This window comes from Kwoniella botswanensis, chromosome 3 (assembly GCF_036426115.1).
Source record: "Kwoniella botswanensis chromosome 3, complete sequence".
NCBI classification, from domain to species: Eukaryota; Fungi; Basidiomycota; class Tremellomycetes; order Tremellales; family Cryptococcaceae; genus Kwoniella; species Kwoniella botswanensis.
In genome coordinates this window covers 1,532,719-1,551,508 of record NC_088601.1, presented here as the reverse complement: position 1 = coordinate 1,551,508, position 18,790 = coordinate 1,532,719, and the positions used below count along the sequence as shown (strand labels likewise).

At 44.4% G+C, this 18,790-nt stretch overlaps 7 protein-coding genes across 7 annotated transcripts; 5 read left to right on the top strand and 2 right to left on the bottom strand.

Annotated features, from left to right (window-relative positions):
* Nucleotides 1-194: 194 nt before the first annotated feature.
* Nucleotides 195-1,100, top strand: L199_008452 (uncharacterized protein; the record flags this gene model as incomplete). The annotated part of the gene is made up of 4 exons (XM_064894132.1): nt 195-351; nt 449-524; nt 628-715; nt 822-1,100. 4 exons carry the CDS (start codon nt 195-197, stop codon nt 1,098-1,100), a joined length of 600 nt encoding a protein of 199 aa, XP_064750204.1.
* A 591-nt stretch (nt 1,101-1,691) lies between these two features.
* On the bottom strand, nt 1,692-3,478 carry L199_008451 (uncharacterized protein; the record flags this gene model as incomplete). The annotated part of the gene is made up of 8 exons (XM_064894131.1): nt 1,692-1,940; nt 2,078-2,383; nt 2,449-2,549; nt 2,651-2,822; nt 2,897-2,986; nt 3,060-3,141; nt 3,200-3,258; nt 3,308-3,478. The coding sequence occupies 8 exons, from the start codon at nt 3,476-3,478 to the stop codon at nt 1,692-1,694; spliced, it is 1,230 nt and encodes a 409-aa protein (XP_064750203.1).
* A 474-nt stretch (nt 3,479-3,952) lies between these two features.
* On the top strand, nt 3,953-7,410 carry L199_008450 (uncharacterized protein; the record flags this gene model as incomplete). Its single annotated transcript, XM_064894130.1, has 11 exons — nt 3,953-4,100; nt 4,168-4,253; nt 4,329-4,436; nt 4,492-4,654; nt 4,740-5,054; nt 5,158-5,728; nt 5,794-5,948; nt 6,007-6,087; nt 6,143-6,331; nt 6,391-6,998; nt 7,126-7,410. 11 exons carry the CDS (start codon nt 3,953-3,955, stop codon nt 7,408-7,410), a joined length of 2,709 nt encoding a protein of 902 aa, XP_064750202.1.
* A 1,606-nt stretch (nt 7,411-9,016) lies between these two features.
* L199_008449 (uncharacterized protein) lies at nt 9,017-10,503 on the top strand (the record flags this gene model as incomplete). The annotated part of the gene is made up of 10 exons (XM_064894129.1): nt 9,017-9,071; nt 9,148-9,211; nt 9,280-9,344; nt 9,407-9,485; nt 9,550-9,578; nt 9,636-9,700; nt 9,808-10,002; nt 10,139-10,234; nt 10,295-10,348; nt 10,423-10,503. The coding sequence occupies 10 exons, from the start codon at nt 9,017-9,019 to the stop codon at nt 10,501-10,503; spliced, it is 783 nt and encodes a 260-aa protein (XP_064750201.1).
* Nucleotides 10,504-11,030: 527 nt separating this feature from the next.
* Nucleotides 11,031-13,076, bottom strand: L199_008448 (uncharacterized protein; the record flags this gene model as incomplete). Its single annotated transcript, XM_064894128.1, has 7 exons — nt 11,031-11,330; nt 11,431-11,557; nt 11,651-11,733; nt 11,826-12,197; nt 12,279-12,485; nt 12,606-12,785; nt 12,894-13,076. 7 exons carry the CDS (start codon nt 13,074-13,076, stop codon nt 11,031-11,033), a joined length of 1,452 nt encoding a protein of 483 aa, XP_064750200.1.
* A 364-nt stretch (nt 13,077-13,440) lies between these two features.
* On the top strand, nt 13,441-14,056 carry L199_008447 (uncharacterized protein; the record flags this gene model as incomplete). Its single annotated transcript, XM_064894127.1, has 5 exons — nt 13,441-13,469; nt 13,543-13,558; nt 13,642-13,673; nt 13,735-13,830; nt 13,921-14,056. 5 exons carry the CDS (start codon nt 13,441-13,443, stop codon nt 14,054-14,056), a joined length of 309 nt encoding a protein of 102 aa, XP_064750199.1.
* Nucleotides 14,057-14,563: 507 nt separating this feature from the next.
* L199_008446 (uncharacterized protein) lies at nt 14,564-18,749 on the top strand (the record flags this gene model as incomplete). Its single annotated transcript, XM_064894126.1, has 17 exons — nt 14,564-15,040; nt 15,114-15,242; nt 15,315-15,641; nt 15,772-15,936; nt 15,992-16,054; nt 16,121-16,240; nt 16,318-16,548; nt 16,663-16,751; nt 16,809-16,893; nt 16,962-17,062; nt 17,119-17,214; nt 17,338-17,404; nt 17,465-17,609; nt 17,660-17,902; nt 17,967-18,335; nt 18,420-18,667; nt 18,735-18,749. 17 exons carry the CDS (start codon nt 14,564-14,566, stop codon nt 18,747-18,749), a joined length of 2,970 nt encoding a protein of 989 aa, XP_064750198.1.
* Between the last annotated feature and the right edge of the window lie 41 nt (nt 18,750-18,790).

Sequence of the window (18,790 nt, the reverse complement as noted above, 5' to 3'; positions counted from 1 at the left end):
ATTACAAACCATTCAAGTCGAAATACAAGGGATTAGTAATCCCCAATTAGACATTTTCTCAAATTAAGTTCGTCCTGAGATCAAGATGTTGTTCGTTTGGTTGACCTGGAAACTAGGTTATCGCAAGTGACAGTCAACTGCTATACCATATACCATAGCTTAGACGATATCATAGACAGGGTACGTCCAATAAAATGGAGAATAGAGCACCCAACCCACTTCATCTCACCTCATTGACGATCCTCTCACCGTCCAATTCACCATTATACGTGCATTCATTTACTGGGCCGGAAGATGAGTTGAGGCATTATCATCTGAGTCATGCTGCTGTGGATGTGATCGAGGAGAGGAGTGAGTGCTTCTTCTACCTTTCTCAACGATACATTCTATCAGATTTGGGGATGGATATGTCTACTGACGGAGTACTGTGTCCGTTGTGCGACGTCAGTCGTGATGACTTCGACAGCTACCAAACCGGCTGAATCATATCTGGGTTTATTATTCTGTATGGAAGATATGGCATTGTAAGTCTGTTCAATCCTGCTGACATCGCGTTCATTGAGATCACCCTAGTAGTCTTACCTATGAGATAAAATGATAAAGCTGATAATGGGTATCGGGAAATAGTTATGGCTTCCAGACCACAACGAAAATACGGATGGTACTTTCTATAGCACTGGTAGATGCCATGATCAAAGATGCCGATATAGTAGCGGTAAGTAAACCCACGTTCCTATCTATATCCTATCATATCTTCGGACTGTCTCATCGTTCATGATAATGATACTGATGTATCCGTGTAACCATATTTGATAAAATAGATATTCCGATCAATCCATAATCTACTCTTAACCATCACGTCCAACCCTTTCATCTCACTTCCATCTACCTTCCACGCTAAATCGTCCCCCAAATACATCGAGAACCAACGACCAATAATAGAAACAGAAACAACAAAAAGCATAAGGAATGTCAGTATACCCGATTCGAAGATGTTTGGGTTTGGTCCAGAGGAAATTAAGAGTGATTGGTTGAAGGATAGTATGAGGTTTAAGAAGGGTATAGAGAGAATAGGGGAGATGTTGAATGGTCGGGCGTAGTCGAATCAATGAAGACATGTGAGTACTTCATACGAGAATACAATCTTGAGTGGCTAATTATGATTTCCATAGATTACTATAGGTTGTACATCATACATACATGCATAAGATACACAAACGATAAAGGTATACATCCTTCCCATCCATTGACTCCATCGTGATTTTAGTCATATCGGTCATTGACAATTCACTTTCCAGCTCCCCTCTTCACCTGGAAAGTGAACAGTCCAAAGCCATCCTTCTTTTATCAGACTAACCTTTATGGTTTATCTGATAGAGGAGTAGTGTTTTGTACATGACCTAGAATACCATCTTATCACCCTTCGTTGACATGACGTTCTCCCCTCGGGGTATACTAGAGTTCAATAGTCGTCGTGACAGATACGGGGTGAACATCGTTCTTTCTACTACTAGATTGAAGAAGTAGATTGTTAATCGCGAATGTATAATGTGCAGACGTATTGATATCATTATTCATCATTATGCATCATTACTTATACACATCGTCTCCCTATCTTCTGACCATCTCATCTTCATGCGAGTCGTTCCCAGCGACTTCGTACCGATGACGGCAATTACATTCGTAGTCAGTTACATGACCCTTCTCAACCATCCAATCACCTCATTACCCATCTCCCTCCACCTCTCATCCTCCCATTCATGTCCCAATGCACCTTCAGCACCATCCAACGACTCATACCTATGTCCTACAAGAGATAGCGCCAGCGAATCTAGAAAAGCCTGTCTTTGAGAGGTTTCTTCGGTGGATTCATGTAATGAGGGAGTGAGGTGGAATGTTATGGATGTTATCAGTGCGTGACGGGCAGTAAGGGATGTTGACTGTGTTAAAACAAGGCATAGCGTCAGTCACAATCCACTCGACCATAACCCCAAAGAAGGATATAATGATCTTCCTCAAGGATGAAGATTCGTGGAGTCTGCAATATCGAGAGTACCGATTTCATTCGAAGACTTACGAGATCACCAAAAGACAATTTACCTTCTAATTCATTCGAAAATTCAGGCGTTTGACCATATTGCCATTCCCAAGATTTCAGCTCTTCAACGCCTTTCCACACTTTCGGTTCTTTAACCCAATCGGGATTCACCTCGTTGGTCTCCATCTTCTTACTGTGCGTCGGATCTGAATATACTTTGGAGAATTCAGTTGTGACCGCATGTACGAAATCGTCATGATGGATTGCAGTCGACGAAGGGTTATAGTGATTTAGGGTGGTTACCGGAGATCGGTGAGAGAGAATAGATTTGGTTTGCATATTTGGCTATTTACCAAATGCCATCAGCCAAGAAAGGTAGATTGTTTCTGTTTATTGTTTGTTTTGCTCACAGAATTCGACTTCAACGATTTGCCCAATTCAGTCAAAGATGATGAAATCAACATCGTTCCGTGATGATATGCTCGATGTTGGATTATTTTATATGCTGAGCCTGAGACGTATCATCGTCAATTGATCAACGTCAGTATCGATCTTCAGACTGAAAACCCCGAAGACGTATGCTCTCTTACAGCGGGATGCTAGAATCGATACTCATCTTGTATTCTTTCTCTCCATCTCGTATAATCACATCATTCCTCTCATTCACCGTACATTCCTTTATCCCCAACTGCTCGCTGATAGCTCTAGATACTAGTTCTGCACCGTGTGATCGGGTGAACAGTAATCGAGGTAAAATAATAGAGAAATTAGTATTTCCCATATCCTACGGTCTACAATCAGCTTTACATTGCTCGCATCAACGCTAGAGATGTAGAACATGCAAGAAAGCCGACGAACATGAAATACAGTCCCTCCACCTGATCTGCGTCTTACAAGCGGTATACCAGCTTCTCGAAGTTTATGAGGTGTACTTTCTTTCCATGGGTTCTGCAATATGTCATCGTCAATTGTCATCGACCGAACGCCCTTCTCGAGGGCTCAAGGGTGCTATGTAGCTCACTTGATTGCGTCCTATCACTACACATGGGAAATTACGATATAGGAACAAGACAGGCTGGTTATGCGGTGTATTCCTCATGAGCCTAAAGAGAGACCTCATACATGAGCTAAAGTCCGATATTAGGTGAGAAGATAGCTCACCAGTCTTCATAGGAAAGGTTGAACCATGGATCATGACTTTCTGATATATACGTTACTGGCTAATTCAGATGTCATCTACTGACACGGGAAGACAGTAAGACAACTCACTGCTCCCAGTTCTATAGAGTCGGTAGCTGGTGTCTGAGGTTGAGCGGCTTTCTGCTCTTTCCTCGAGAGGGAGGTTGAGAATGTTTTGGTAATGGGAGGATATTGATGGAGGAAGGAAGCTGCGAAGCGGGAAGAACAGGGTCGAATTATTGCTTGTGATAGCGCTGACATGCTGGCGGGAGTAATCAATCTTCTCAGGTGTGAGCGATAATCTTTTGGAAGAAGAAAGAGGAAGGGGGTAGCTGTTGATTTTGCTGTTTCTTCTCCCTTTGTAGGTGTTCTGACCTCATTCATCATACCATTCCAATTCTGTCATTTGATTATACTCACTTGGTACTTCTCGAAGACGGGATCAATCTTCAGGCACGGTATGTTTGGACGCGTCTGAGCGGATCAGTCCATGGTATTTGTGGGTATTTGTCAATGTTTTCATTTCGTACTCTCGTACACTCTCACTCGCGTTCATCGACCTATCACTCTTTCTCATCATCATCTCTCCGCCTTCCTCTGTGTATATAGCATTCACGATCATAACAGCCCATCTCACCACAGCCGGCGGAATACCAGACCTATCTCAATACATCAATACCCGATCAAAGCAGTACAACGACCCTTCTTGGTCACACCAACAAGATCCCTCCCAAAATGAACCGACGCGGGCATCTATCCACCAAGGTCCCACAGGTCAAAATTCGACCTGCCCCAGCTGGGTCATCACGAAAGACGAGGGAGGCTTCACCTATCAATAAGATCGATGAGGAGATCATGAGGAGGGCTCTAGCAGATGCTGAAGGTAGGCTATATCTTGCTGACGGTCCTCGCACAGCGGTCCAGCTTATTGCTCATATTCTTTTGAACAGATGAAGAGAGTTCGACGGCTGCGCTAAGAAGGAATTCAAAACCTTGGAAAGGTGTCACGATAACATTCACAGGAGTAGAGAACAAAGTGAGTCTTAGCTGTACCCCACTTATCCTTATCTCTTTGAGGACATTCAGCTGAGTAATCTGATGTTTATTACAGCCCGCACTAGCAGCGTTAGCTAAAGAGCTTGGAGCAACGGTCGAGAATGCTTTGACGATACATGTGACGCATGTTGTAGCTGTAGGATACGGATCACCAAAGTATCTTGTGAGTACAGCTTGCAAATCATTGAGCGTAGCTTAGCTGACATGTGTGATGTAAGTATGCGGTCGAACACAATCTACCGGTAATGACGCCCTCGTGGATCGAAGATGCTCATTCGCAGTGGCTGAACGGGGACGAACTGGACAACGAGGCGGATCAGGAGGAGCATCGATTATTACCTTTTGTAGGATTAAAAATCGCCATGTCAGGTATAGAACCTTGTACGTAGAATTAACATCCTTCATACCATGTCACCCAGCAGTCGTCTATTGTTACAAGCTAATCTTACAATGTGATGCATAATAGTGGATCGTCGTAAACAGTTAATCAAGTACATCGAACAATACGGCGGAAAATACTCTAAAGATCTAGATCGGACATGCACGCATCTAATATCGGCCAAACCAACTAATGAACCTCGTTCTTCCGAGAAAGTGAAATGGGCTTTGAGGGAGATAGCCGAATTAGAAGCTAGGAAGAGGAAAGGTGTGAGGACAGACGAAGAAGAGATGAAGATTGTCTATGAAGAGTGGATATGGGATTGTGTGGCTTATAATGGGAGATGGAAAGAGGATTGGTATGATGCTAGAAAACCCAGAAGAGGTGGAAAGGTGGTAGCGGGTACGTAAAAATTCTCTTTTCTATTCATCGACTCCACACTTTTCTACCTGAAACATGGGATTTTAACCCGACATTGATGCTGATTTCTTCTGATTTCCCTTAGAGGATGTGTTGAACGGTAGAGTGAGATTACCGACGGATAAGAAACCTTCTACAGAAGTAGTATCGGGACCAGGAGCAGATGCGGTGGACAACAACGAGCCAGCAGTGATACGAAAGCGTAAACGGGAATCGATTAGCACGCTAGTCACTGAACTAGTGTCCACGACAGGTGTCAAGCCCAACAGAGAAACTTCCGTCACCAAAAGATCTGTATCGCCTCGCAAACAGAAATTAGTCGATGAATCCAAGACTGAGCTTGATCGCAAACCCTCTTTACTACATGTATCACGTTCCACATCATTCGCTACCACCCTCCCTGCTCCGACTTCCAAAATCACCTCAAATGCCGAGAAACCGCCTTCCTTGATGCCCCCTACATCTCAAGCTATAATGAATCAGCAGGATGAACCTGCAGGTGCGCCGAAACGGTTTTTCGAAGGTATAAAATTCAGTCATGTGATAAGAGAACAATGTGATGGGCTAGAAAATGCCCTGAAGCAGCATGGTGGTGTCTTGGTGACGGATGAGAAAAGAATAGAGGGTGAAAAGGTAGATTATATTATCGTCAGATTGTAAGTGAATTTCTCATAAACAATTCTCCCATTCTTTTGCTATTACCAACTTACACTCTGTGCAGATGTTCGGAAATACGGCCTCAGCTGAGCCATAACGATGAGGGAACGATCGTAGTTACAGAATGCTGGGTAGAGGGATGCTGTTTTGAAGAGAGATTGTTATCGCCAGATAAGCATATTGTTTTTAGACCGTTACCGGCTCCTATGCCTATCCCTGGTATGTCTCATTGAAGCCAACAATGCTGCAGTCGGACCTTGTGCTGACTATCGAATAGGCGCATCAAAATTGAATGTCCATCTTTCCGGATTCTCAGCTGAGAATACTGTGTACATGAGGAGGTTGCTCAGAGCGATAGGTAAGCTATAAACCCAATCACGTTATCAATGTAGCTCATCTTTTCGTTCTTATAGGTGGAACACTGTCAGTCAAGCTGAATCGCCAGACATCCCATTTGATCACTGTCGCTACCACTGGGCAGAAGGTTGATAAGGCCAGAGAATGGGGAGTCAAAGTAATGAAAGAATCATGGTTGATAGCCATGGGACGTTCGGGTCAGATCGAGCCTGAAGATCAGCACGAACTTGCATCCAACGTTGCAGGTACGTCTTAGCCGCCAGACTCGTGATGAGAAGTATGAGCTGATGAGTAGGGAACGTAGTATCTAAAGCATTGGATAAAACCAGGACTAGCGATCTGACTGCAAACCTATCTACGATGTCTGATCTTCCAGATAATGGTGATTTTGCACTACGACCTTCATCATCTGCCAATCAGAAGCCCACAGCTACGACAACCTCACAAGGGGCTCTTGGACTATCGCCATCAAGAATGCTCAAACCCTCCCCTACACATATCGATGATCCTTCGACAACTTCGACTTCGTCCATAATGAATGGAAATCGTGCGAGTACCGTTGAGAATGTTCTATCACCACCTAAACAAGAGACAGAAAGGATACTGAATCTTGCTCAACCGGAATCAGATACCTCATTGGTGAAACTCGAAAAAGAGAAAGAGAAAGACAAGTTGTCGAGATTCTCTTCTGCACCTGTACCGAATGAGTCTATACCTCTTGAACAAATGGGGAAATCTGAGAATCATCATGCCGGCGCAGCGCTAGGTGAAAGAGCAGCTTCGATGAGTAGTCTAGGAGGTAAAGCTGGGAATATGACTGAGGCGCTGAGGCAGTTAGCGGAGAGGGACTCGAATGGTCAGGGAGGGAAGGGAAGATTGGTCAGACGGGCTAGACCCAGTGCGAGGATCAAGGTGAGTATGCAACGAGAACGTCCCTTTCCTTTCACTCCTATCATGATGAAGTCGGATGCAACGAGTCGAATGCAGAAGTTGAGATGTGGGTCAGTCGTATAGCTAATCATACGGTGCTTTTCATCAGAATACCCGTTCACCATTGAATAGCGTTTCACCGGCCGCATCAAAATTCTCCGCACCTCCCTCACCCCAATCGCAAGGCGTGGATATATCATATATGGCAGCGGACGGTACGCCCGTAGATATCAGCACAGATGGAGATGGAGATATCAGTATGAACAACGGGACGGTGGAAGAGAGCGTACAGGTCAAGTATGTGGATGCTAATTCCGCGAGGGAACGGAAGAAGATCATGGCGCTTTTTGGAGGTGGGGATGAAGAGGGGTCAGCTAAGAAGAGGAAGAGGTAGTCTATCCGATATGAGGACCATGTGAGGAAAACATGTATCTTCTTTGCAGATGCACTGCAATACGAGACGATGCGTCTGTCTATAATGTCCATCCTTTGGAATCAGTCACCAACCAGTAATTGTGCTTGATGCGTTTATATGTAGTGATTGAATGTAGCCGAGTATATTAACCGGTCGAAGTGGCATGGAAAAGCTTTTGCCATGCGACACAAACTTCGCTTCGTTTGTAAGAACTTACAAGTCTTGGCATCGCTCATGGATTGTCGCTGGAACAGAGTCGAAGGAACCCTTTGATTCTCTTGACTTCTGCAAATTCGCATCTTGATAACCGGTTTGGACCCCTAATTTTATCGGTGGCGTCAAGCATTCATACTCATACTCATTCCGTTATCTCCCGTGCTTCGTTGTGCGTGTCTCTTTCTGGAACTCGTAAGCTTCACTAGCCTCGATTAATCTGAGAACGTTGCTGAGAACATGTTTCCCACTCTGACAGTGAACCAGGTTTCAGATGGCTAGTTTACTTGAAAAGACATGTGAATGAGAATGAATAACGGCAGTCAACTGTCACCTCAGGGAAAAAAAGAGGATCCAGAGATAAGCTTCGTACGTTGTTGGGCTCTTCTCAGGTCAGGTAAATTTGCTTATCTCGCGTCATCCGATTTAGCACTGTTAGGATTGTTGACATACGAATTCCAGGCCTCTTTTACGAGGCCTGCGAGATATACCAGTGCAGTACACAGCTTCTAGTTTAAGTGATACCTGCTAGCACTTGTAGTGAGAATCACCTCATGCGTTCCCATTTCTCACGCAATACCAGTCAGTACCATATAGGTGATGTTATTGTGAATTTGCCACTCAGGGTTTTTCATTTTAAGGGTATTATTATAGTATGCCGGCAATGGATCCCAGTGATGTAACCGTCTAAAGTGCTGGTGTGAGAGGTTTTTTCCAAAGCAAAGAAGACTTCAATTCAAACTCAAACGTTTACTCTTTCTCTAATTCTTGATAAACGTCTCTTTCCACGTTCACATCTATACTCTTTATCGTCTTACCTTACTTCGCTAGTGAAAACATTAGCATCGTATCGTTACAGTCACGGTATAGCTCACGAACGTGAGTACTCTAGAGTTTCCTCATGATCCAGATAAGAGATAAGAGGTGTTTTATTTTGATTTCTATTTCCGTCCTTATTAATCGTTGGAGAACGAAAGAACGGTACTCCAGTTGGGACATCCTGTTCATTCCTTGAATTCGCATTGTTTACTTGTTTTATTCCACTCGTATTGTTTGTTTCGTAACATGTACATCACATCATGTTTTCCCTATCCACTTTTTATCCTACCGTATCGTTCTCTGTAGAAGTACGACATCCAATCTTATCGTCTTATCCATTGGTATTGACCGCACAGCTCAAGACGTGAGAGAGATCATTTCCCACGCTCACTTCCATCTCTACTCTTGGAGTGGATACCATCTCAATCTCCAATCTCCCCGTTATACTATGTTATCGTTGCGGATCAAGCTAATCTATTGATTTGCATGCACGTTCAGTCAGACTTCATTATATACTCAAATCAATTTACAGAAACCACAAGAGATAGATAAGATGGCCACTACCGCTTCCGCCCCTGCTTCTGCTCCTACTACCACCGAAGTTCCAAGTAAGTTGATGCTCGACCAACTATCCCCGTCATATTGGAAAAACAGTACTAATCGTATTGCTACATCTTTGAACAGACTTCAAGATCGTTGGTAAACTCGATGGTGTCCCAGTAGTCCACGACTCGGTGACCTACGCTCAGTAAGTTATCCGTTAGGATCCACTCTGCAGCAGCGAGAAAGTAGCTTCCCGGTTGTAATGCATCGCAGACAAGTCCTTCAATCGAACGAATACACCGCTAAACTCTATGCAACCGCCCTTGCCCTTGCCAATAGTAAGCTATATCTTCATGCATTGAGTTATGTCCAAGCTTATATGTGATTCTTCTATTCACAGAGTCATATGAAGTCGCTACTCCCGTTCTTGTCAGGACTAAACCCATCTTGGAATCTGCGGATGGTCTCGCCGTAGCTACGTGAGTCAGCTGTCATTCTATTGCATGTCTGAAGTCAAGCTAATGAAGATTATGGGGATAATAGCTTTGATAGAGCCGAAGCTACTTTCCCTTGTAAGTTGCTAGCTGCGCCTGAGTGCAGAATGAAGGCTAATAGCAATTATTGCATAGACCCTTTCAAAACCCCTACACAAGATTTGGTAGTGGTCAAACAAGCTAAAGGAATTTACGATGGTGTGAGTCCTAGAAATGTTGCCGTTTGACACTACTTTCCCAGTTTATATAGCAGAAGTCAAACACATTTGTTATTTGGTGATATACTGATGTTATCAATCCATTGTAGCAAATCCACCCATACATCGCCTCTGCTCAACCTGTCCTCATTGACATCCTCGACAAGACCTCTCAAATCAACTCTGCCATCAGCTCACGAGCCGTAGCTACCGTTCACACTTCTCAAGATCTCGCTCATTCCCTCTTGGAACAATTGAGACATCTTGCGGAACATGGTCAGAACCTTCCTGCTACTTTGATCAATGTAAGTCTAGGTTACCAGCATCCTCCAGAAAATCCACAGTTCCGTCAATTAGCAGGATGAAGTTACTTCTTCTCCCTCCCCCTACTCTTCTCTTTTTGAAACGTAGACCTTTGCTCAACCATGTACACGCACATAGGGAGTCGGTAAAGTGACCGGTGACTTGAAAGAAATCGTCTTCGCCAAAGATGCAAGTATCCAAGATAAATCCAACAAGCTCGCTGCTTACGTCAAGGTGAGTTATCACTTTCTCGCACCTCTCATGGGAACGTGACTAATGATGCTATGCTTGCAGGATCACGCTAAGCCCGTTATTGAGGAGATCTATAACTACGTTAACGCTGCTAAGGTGAGCTACGTTCACAACTCGCCTCCCTTCACACATGGGAACATAGCTCATACTTGTTTTGTCTGCCGTTGCAGCTCAAGGCTGAACAGGAAGCTCAAGCTGTAGGAGAGGGTGCGAATGGTACCGTCGAGAATGTATCTGCTCCTCAATCTTAGATTAGGCAAGCCTCATCTCGCTGTGGCTTTTTCCGTTTGATTCCTTAGTCCGGAGGTTTTGAGCAGGTTCCGTTTGTATAGACTTTCTTTTTCCCTTGTAGTGTTTATATTATAGATATTTGAGTTCGTGAAGTTCATTTAGAATTGGGTTGATATATACGATGATTTTTCCCTTTGATAGGTTGATATGGTAGATTAGAAGTAAAGAAGTTACGATATGCATGCATCGATCTCTCTGAAAGATACGGTAGATGTGTCGGCGCCTTGAGACTTACCGTCATGTCATACAAATACATTGTTCGTCAATTTATATACAACGTGGTATGGTGGTTGATTGATGATAATATCAATAATAGTCCCATGGATAGAAGGAGATCTACCCTCATACTCATTCTTCTCTCCCTCTTCACCACTTTACTTTGATAAGCAAATCCCCCATTCGGACATATATAATAACGAAGATCGACGATCATCCCTGCTATTCTCACTCTTACCTATCCACTATCAAACCTCATCTCATCTAACGATCAACTCGACTTCCTCCTCTGTTCATTCAGTTTCCTCATAGCCCCCTCTATCCTATCTTTCCTCTCTTTCTCCTCTTTCGTATCCCCACTTATCAACTCTGATATACTTATCGGTGTAGACCCCTGAGGTCTCTTTTTGATTTCTCCTCTTAACATTATACCCAATCCTTTCGCACCTTTACCAACAGTCTGGAAATGGCTCACAGCCGGTATAGGCTGGGAGTATAGGCGGTAAAGTGTTTTGTGCCATCTCAATTGGCCTGTTAGGTGAGGTAAGAGTGCGTAAGAGGGATTTGTTATCTATTTAGTTGAAGGATTAAAAGTCAGCTTGAATTCATTTCACTTGGAATCGACGATTCATCATGAGTGAATGGTGAGCCATTTCGAGATCCCCACTTACAGGATGAGTAGTCATAGGATCCAAGACGATCGGTCCATCAGGTTTTGAATTTTCGAAATAACATCTTTCTAACACGTCGCGGAACTTGGGTATAGCGTGAGTCATCAATTTTGTATGGTATGGACATCTGCAATTAGGATGCATTTTATATGGTCAGCGAAAAATTTATTGCGACCCTTTCTGGATGTAATCTATGACTTATGAACCGCACTGTACTCACGGCATGGCTACGTCCATCACTGGATTGGCAAGGTTCAACTGCTGTAATCTCTCTATCACCTGTAAAACTGCGTGGTGGGTTCCCTATTCAAGCCAATCCAACAAAATCACCATGAGTAAGTATGCACCATTCTTGACTCAAGGCAGAATGGATAGTCCAGGAAATCCTGACTCACCGTAACTACCAACACCTTCGAACTATTAATTATCCCTGCACTTGCCCATTCCTGCCTTGGACCTATCGTTCCTCCACTTCCAGTAATCTCGTTCTCCCTCTCCCAGTCTCTCTGCAAACTGTGTATCTCATCCAAGATCAATTGCATCGCCCTCCGGCGCTTTAATGGCGTGGAGGAAGATTCAGCCTCGGACTCGGTAGATGTCACAGGTGGGAATGGGTCATCTTCCTCTGATGCTGGTGGGGGAGGTGGCGGAGGGACAAAGTATGATGGAGAGGATAAGGAGTGGAAATGACGGGCGGAAAGGACAGTGGTGAGATGTGAGCGGGGGTATGTCTGAGGTGGAGATGGTGGAAGAGAGGCGTATATCCTCTGTTCATTTTTAATCAGGTTGTCAGTCCAAAAACATCAAGGCAGTGATAGTACAATGCACAAGGCAGAAATTATACTCACAGCTAATCTCACTCCAGTACCTAAATCTAACCTCCCACTAGCCACCAAAGCAGTCAGAGTACCTATGAATCCATGTCCGGCAAGATGGGTCGTACCTTCAGGTAACAAAGTCGGACTTCCCATCTTCTCCTGGGCGGAAGCTAGGATGGCTATCGAGGATGAAAGGATGAATGCGGCAGTTACGTCGGGTCGTTTCATCAGTTCTTCCTATAATTTTTCCAATGATATCAGTGACGATCCTCCCGCTAGTACATCGGGGCATAAGGCTTCTTAGGTAGCCAGTACATTACCCGTATCGTTTCTGGACTGATATGGAAGACCACTCACTAGACTCCTCCCTTCAACCCAACCCCTCATCCACCCTTTGACCTGCTTCAACCCCGCATCACCCATCCCCCTCGTCTCGTACCCTATCGTAGCATCGGGAGATAAGAGAGCTTCTGAAGCTTCGTCCCATACCCTCAACGATGATGGAGTAGGTGCGATTGGTGTATGGGGGTATGAGCCCTACATAATGACATTTGAACCACAATCAGTAATCTCGACAAACCCAAGGTAGATGAAGCAGTGTATTTCATAAAGGGAAAGGAGAGAGAAGGTAAGAAAGATCCTTACGAGTCCAGCAAATAGGAGACATTTCCCAGATGGACCTCCGCTCTCAGTCGACGCACCCCTCTTCAACCATGTTACCCAATCTGTATTGGTCGAATTGGTCGATGCTTTTCTGACTGAGGGGACAAGGATAGACTGGGTAAGGTGGTTGGAAGAGAGGCTAGTAGGGATGTGTGGTATTCGCATGGTTTCGTCTTATATATGATTTGTGGGCATGTATAGTCGAGTATATCCGTTGTGTACTATAATCTTCAAGTGCCAATGGTAATGTTAATGTTGTTGTTATAGATGTTGATGTTGTTTTTGTTGTGAGATTGACTGAGATTTGAATATCATCCTCCGAGTCGAAGATGGATCCAACCGGGACGAGGAGATAACGCAGTAACCGAAAGATGTTCATACGGGTCTATTCGGTCGTACTGATCTTCTTTTCTCCTTTCTTCCATTCCTCAAATTACAGTGGATGAGGGATACTTGACGATCAAAGCAATTCAACGACACCTCAAGGAGTGAAACTGTCAAACTGCGATTCACAAGCATATTGAGAAAGATGAGTCAAACCCTCATCCAATTCAAAGTGTATGTCTTCCGTCTTCCCTCCTTCAGTCGATACCCAAGATGACTGACATGAGTGATACTGCAACCACGATAGTACCGGTGATGTTCAGGTATGCTCAACCCATTCCATGCATCATTGCAGGATCCAAAGTATGTGGGCATCAAGGCTGATATTTTGTGTTTGTATCGGTAGGGCGTAAACTTCCGTTCATACACCCAGAAAGAGTGAGTCAAAGCCAAACCGGACTGTTGGTGCGAAGAGGCTAATTGAGATGGCTGAAAATAGAGCCCAAAAGCTCGGTCTGAAAGGGCATGTATACAATCACGATGATTCCAGTGTACAGGGTGTAGCTGTCGGACCAGCAGATAAGATCAAGCAATTGTATGTCCAGCTCATCTCCTATCATTCCTCCCAAAAACGCTTGCATGGAATAGCAGTACTTGCAAGCTGAATCGTTCGATTGGACATCAGTCAATCGTTCCTCTCTCAAGGTCCTTCAGCAGCTGAGGTTCATAATGTGGAATTGATCCAGAACAAACAGAATGCAAGTGAAGAGGAGATAAAGACAGCTTTGGGCGGTTCAAGTGGATTCGAAGTTAGGCGATAATTGGATTATTTCATCCCATCCCATCCATTCTGATTAATCACGAAGTAGTACAATCAAGTATGTAGCATAATCTCAACTCCAAAACTAAGAAGTGAGGAATCATATGTATCTTTACCATAACTCAACCTCTATGCGATGAACCAAGTGGAATGGTAGTCACCCACTTACACTGATGATTCCAGCACTGGATTCAGGACGGGGTGATGTTGTAATCAATCTGTAATCAACGCGCGCAGCAATGCCAAGGCGGATTAGACTGTTTTGTAATAGGATGTTTTAAGGTTAGATTTAGCCGATCAGTCAATCATTCTCACTCTTGCTAGATGCTGTGTGACGACATAGCTCAAACAGCAGAGTCAACAACATATAACCTATTCCCATTCTTTATCTCACTAACAAGTAAGACATTCCGTTTCATGGTAATCACCATCCTATGACTTTACACCAATAGCAAGCCAAGAAGAATCTCGAATCGAGACTTGTGATTTGGCCTAGTAATATCCCTCGATGTCAATAACACAATCCAGTACACACCTCCGTCCTGGTCCAACAGCAGCTGGACCATCATCTTCCACATCTTCCCTTAACAAATCACCTTCTCAGACTTCACCTAAACTCAAGGGATTGAAGAAGCTCAGACCATGGAGTCTGGCTGCTCATGCTCGACGGAAAGTCGGAAACGGCACAAGCAGTATAGACGATCATGAGACGCAAATCGGCAGCACGGATAATCATAATGGTCATACCACCAGTATATACGGCGATTATTCGCACCTAGAAGCGACACCATACCAGGATGTCAGAATTAGAGTCTCATCGGACCAATCCCCAAGAAGAACCTCTGATACACCCCAGATAGGGATTACGAATAGTCAAGATGGGGAAGTAGATTGGGAGGAAGAAGAAGAAAGTGATGATGGAAGGGTTGACGCGTATAGTTGGGTGGATCCTAGTATTGTTGGAACTGCTAGATTGAGAGCCACAGTGAGTGAGCTCAACGTCAGACAAGGGACTTTATCGAGGTGTGCTTAATGCGATTGTGATTGATATTTGGTAGCCTGCGGTATCTCAGAGTGATTTGTCTCGATCTGGCTCTGGATCACGTTCGAATCTAAGATCATCAAATCAGACTTCACAGAATACCACGCCAGGAAACGAAGTTGCTGAACTACTCGAGAACGCAGGGGTTAGCCAGTCTTGTCTCTTCCTCTGTTTTTTCTTCTTCCAAGCAACATCTTACTGACATCTACGTGGTCAGACCGCACCCTCACCTCCTGCTCAATTACTTCCCGACGATTCCTACGCGATGCTACTGGCCTATCAAAGTACCTCGACATCCGACTCAGGACACACACATACCCCTTCGACCAACTCCCACGCAGCTCCCTTATCCCCCCTCTCACCGACACTCCCCACACCCTCTGAGTCGGGTATGCTGAGGAACCCTAATCCGGAATGGTACGAATTGGTAGATAGGACACTGAGCGATTCGTTAAGTAAAGAGGAACTGAAAAGACAGGGGTTATGGTGGGAGATGATTAAAGGTGAGAGGGAGTATGTGAGGGATATGAAGACTGTCTGTGAGGTAGGTTGGCATTGCTCTTCGTTGAATTGCCATCTTTTTCTCACAACCTTTCAGTTGTGCGGGACAACCAGAATGATAAAAGGTTGACTCCTGTGATAAACGAAAATCTGACGAATGAAATTTCTTTTAGGTCTTCATCCAGCCATTGAGAGAATACGATCCGCCACTGTTATCACCCGAATCTCGACTTCATGCATTTATAGCTGAAGTGTTCAGTACTTCTCAGCAGATATATCATGCGCATGTCAGACTGTTGGGCAGGTTGATGGAGAGACAAAGACATGAATGGCCGCTGGTGAGCTGTTAACATATAACCGTCAAATTCCGCCCATGCTGATTGATAGGGATAGATGACCACCGCTACCGATATACTGCTTGGTACATTGTTAGAAATCGTAGAGCTATACGAATCGGTCAGTTGTTCTCTTCAGCTTTCTGTTGGTCTTGATCAATAACTGACGTATCGATATCGATTATAGTATATGAAGAACTATCCATTTGCTGAAGCCAGAGTTCGCAGAGAACAAGAACGAAACCCACCATTTAGAGCTTTTCTTTCACAGAGGAACACTTATGACCTCACTAGAAGGAGGGATATTGTAAGTTTCCTAAATTTCATCGACATCAATGGCTACCTGTATCGACAGACTGACGATGTTCCGGATGGTATCGGCAGTCCGTATTCCTGTCTAGACCCGTTACTCGCCTACCACGTATCCTGCTAGTTCTCGAAGCGCTTTACAAAGTTACTCCGCCCGATCATCCAGACAAAGAAGATATACCTACCGCCATGGAGATACTACAAGGGGTAGTCAGGTCCACTCAACCTGGTATAGAAAGCGCAGAGAATAAGATAAAGTTATGGAATACCGCTGAGAGGTTGTTGTTCAAGAAAGGAGAGGTGGTCGTGAGTCTTGTCTGACATGCAACACTTATCGAGCTCGTTCTGTATGGAATCATTATTTTCTTGTTTCCACATCAAAATACAGCTGAACACTGCTGACCAGATGTAATGATTCAGGAACTTGATATAGCTGATCCGAAACGTACTTTGGTGCATATGGGATATGTCTTCAGGAGGGTTAGGAGCGAGACGAACTGGCATGGATGGTGAGCTTAATCCATCGTCCAGTCACAAGATACAAAGCTCACTGCTTTTGTTTACAGGCAAGATCTTCGAGCCATTTTGCTAGACAACTATTTCCTCTTAACAAGAGATGAAGAGAACGGGAAACATGTGGTAGTTTCAAGAGTAAGTTGGCGTTTCTTACAATTTCTCATTACTGGAAAGCGAAAGCTCATTCGTTGTTCGGTATCTAGCCGATACACCTTGATTTCCTTCATCTGACATCTGCGGATGGAGTACCCGAAAGGAGGTATGACAGTGTGACCAAATACCAGAAACGACCTGGTGCGCATATGTAAGTTGATCCTTTTGGGTTCAGGCGGCTCATTAGCTGATGTATATCTGCCTCAGGCTAGAACCGGTATTCCAACCTGAAAGATTGATGTTTCCATTCACCATCACTACTTCTGGTGGAGCGAATGGTAGGACTTATACCCTTTGTACAGCGTGAGTGGTAGTGATGCCCTACGTCAGAATCAAGATCCAAGTGCTGATGATCACGATAGTACACAAGGACTTCGGTAAGCTAGCATTACATTAAGGAGATGATCGCCAAGCTGACTTTCGTAGGGAGGAATGGAAGGAGAAGATTGAAGGTGCGAAAACATTGCGTAAATTCGATATTGAAGGCAATCGCGTGAGTCCGAACACAACGATCATAATAAGTGTGTCACATTGTCTGACGAGGATGTCGTAGACCTTCGCGATACACAGTATCACTGTCCCACCGCAGATCAAAGATCCCATCAACGCAGCTGATACGTTCACATGGCACAATCGAGAGACTATAGCTATAGCTACTGCCAGAGGTGTGTGGCTAGGCTGGAGAAGGGATTCGAAGAGTAAGTCATTTCGTGCATGTCGAAAGATTTAGCTGATATGGCATGAGAAGCATTTCGACAACTTATCAATTTCAATTCCGGTCACATAAGTATGGTCTCGATCGTTCCTGATTTCGGATGGCTTCTTGTCTCTTCATCTGGATCGCTATTGGCATATAATCTCAGAGATATGATACCTACCTCGAACCCTGATACGTGGATCACGAAGGGTCGATTAGATGGTCAGAGGTTGAGTGCTCCGGAACATAATATCGCTTTTGCTAGAGTGGGTGTAACAAAGGGAAGGTTATTGGGTGAGTGTCTCCCAGCTACCCATTCGAGCAAGATGTCGATAAGCTGATAGGATGGTGTGATTAGTGGTCTACGCCGTCCATTCTCGTAATTCCCACCAAACAACCTTGAATTTCTATGAACCTCTACTCAATCCATCTTCCGCCTCATACGGTGTACCATCCTTCCGCCCATTTGGCAATATAACTGTGCCGGGCTATGCGTCGGACTTGTCGTTCTTCAGACAGACTGTGTCGGTAGTAACCGAAAAGACATTTGTAATTGCTGAACCTGGTAATCCGACGTATAATTCTATCCCTACCTTTCCACATGAGATACCTGAACGGGCGATGGTAGTGAGGATGGTCAGTGGGTCGAAGCCTATGGGTATGTGGCAGGTGGATGAGAGCGAGTTTTTGTTGGTGTACGAGTGGGGAGCATGTTGGGTTACAAAGTGTGAGTGTCGTGCTTGAACATTTCGCGTGTCCATTCAAGTCTTCCATGGGGTACGAGGTACATATGCTAATTGGAGGAAAATAGTCGGCGAAGTCTTCCGTAAAGGATCTTTCCTCCGATGGAATCTCACGCCTTCCTATGTGATATTCCGACAACCCCATTTGTTGTTATTCGACGAGACTCACAGTAGGGCCGAAGTGAGGGATGTTACCTCAGGAAGAGTATGCGAGGTGATAGAAGAGAAGGGGATGAAGGTTTTCCCTATAGTTAGATTCGGTCAGGGGGTCATAGCTAGGAGTGGGACTGGGAGAGGATTGATTGAGATTGTTGAGGTAGGTCATCCCTTCTTCTATCTCAAACCAAACAGTGGTGCTGATGCTTGTTCATGTGTGGTGTAAGACTGTACCGTTGTAGCTGTAGCTTGAATCTCTTGAAGAACGATCTTAATTTTAATG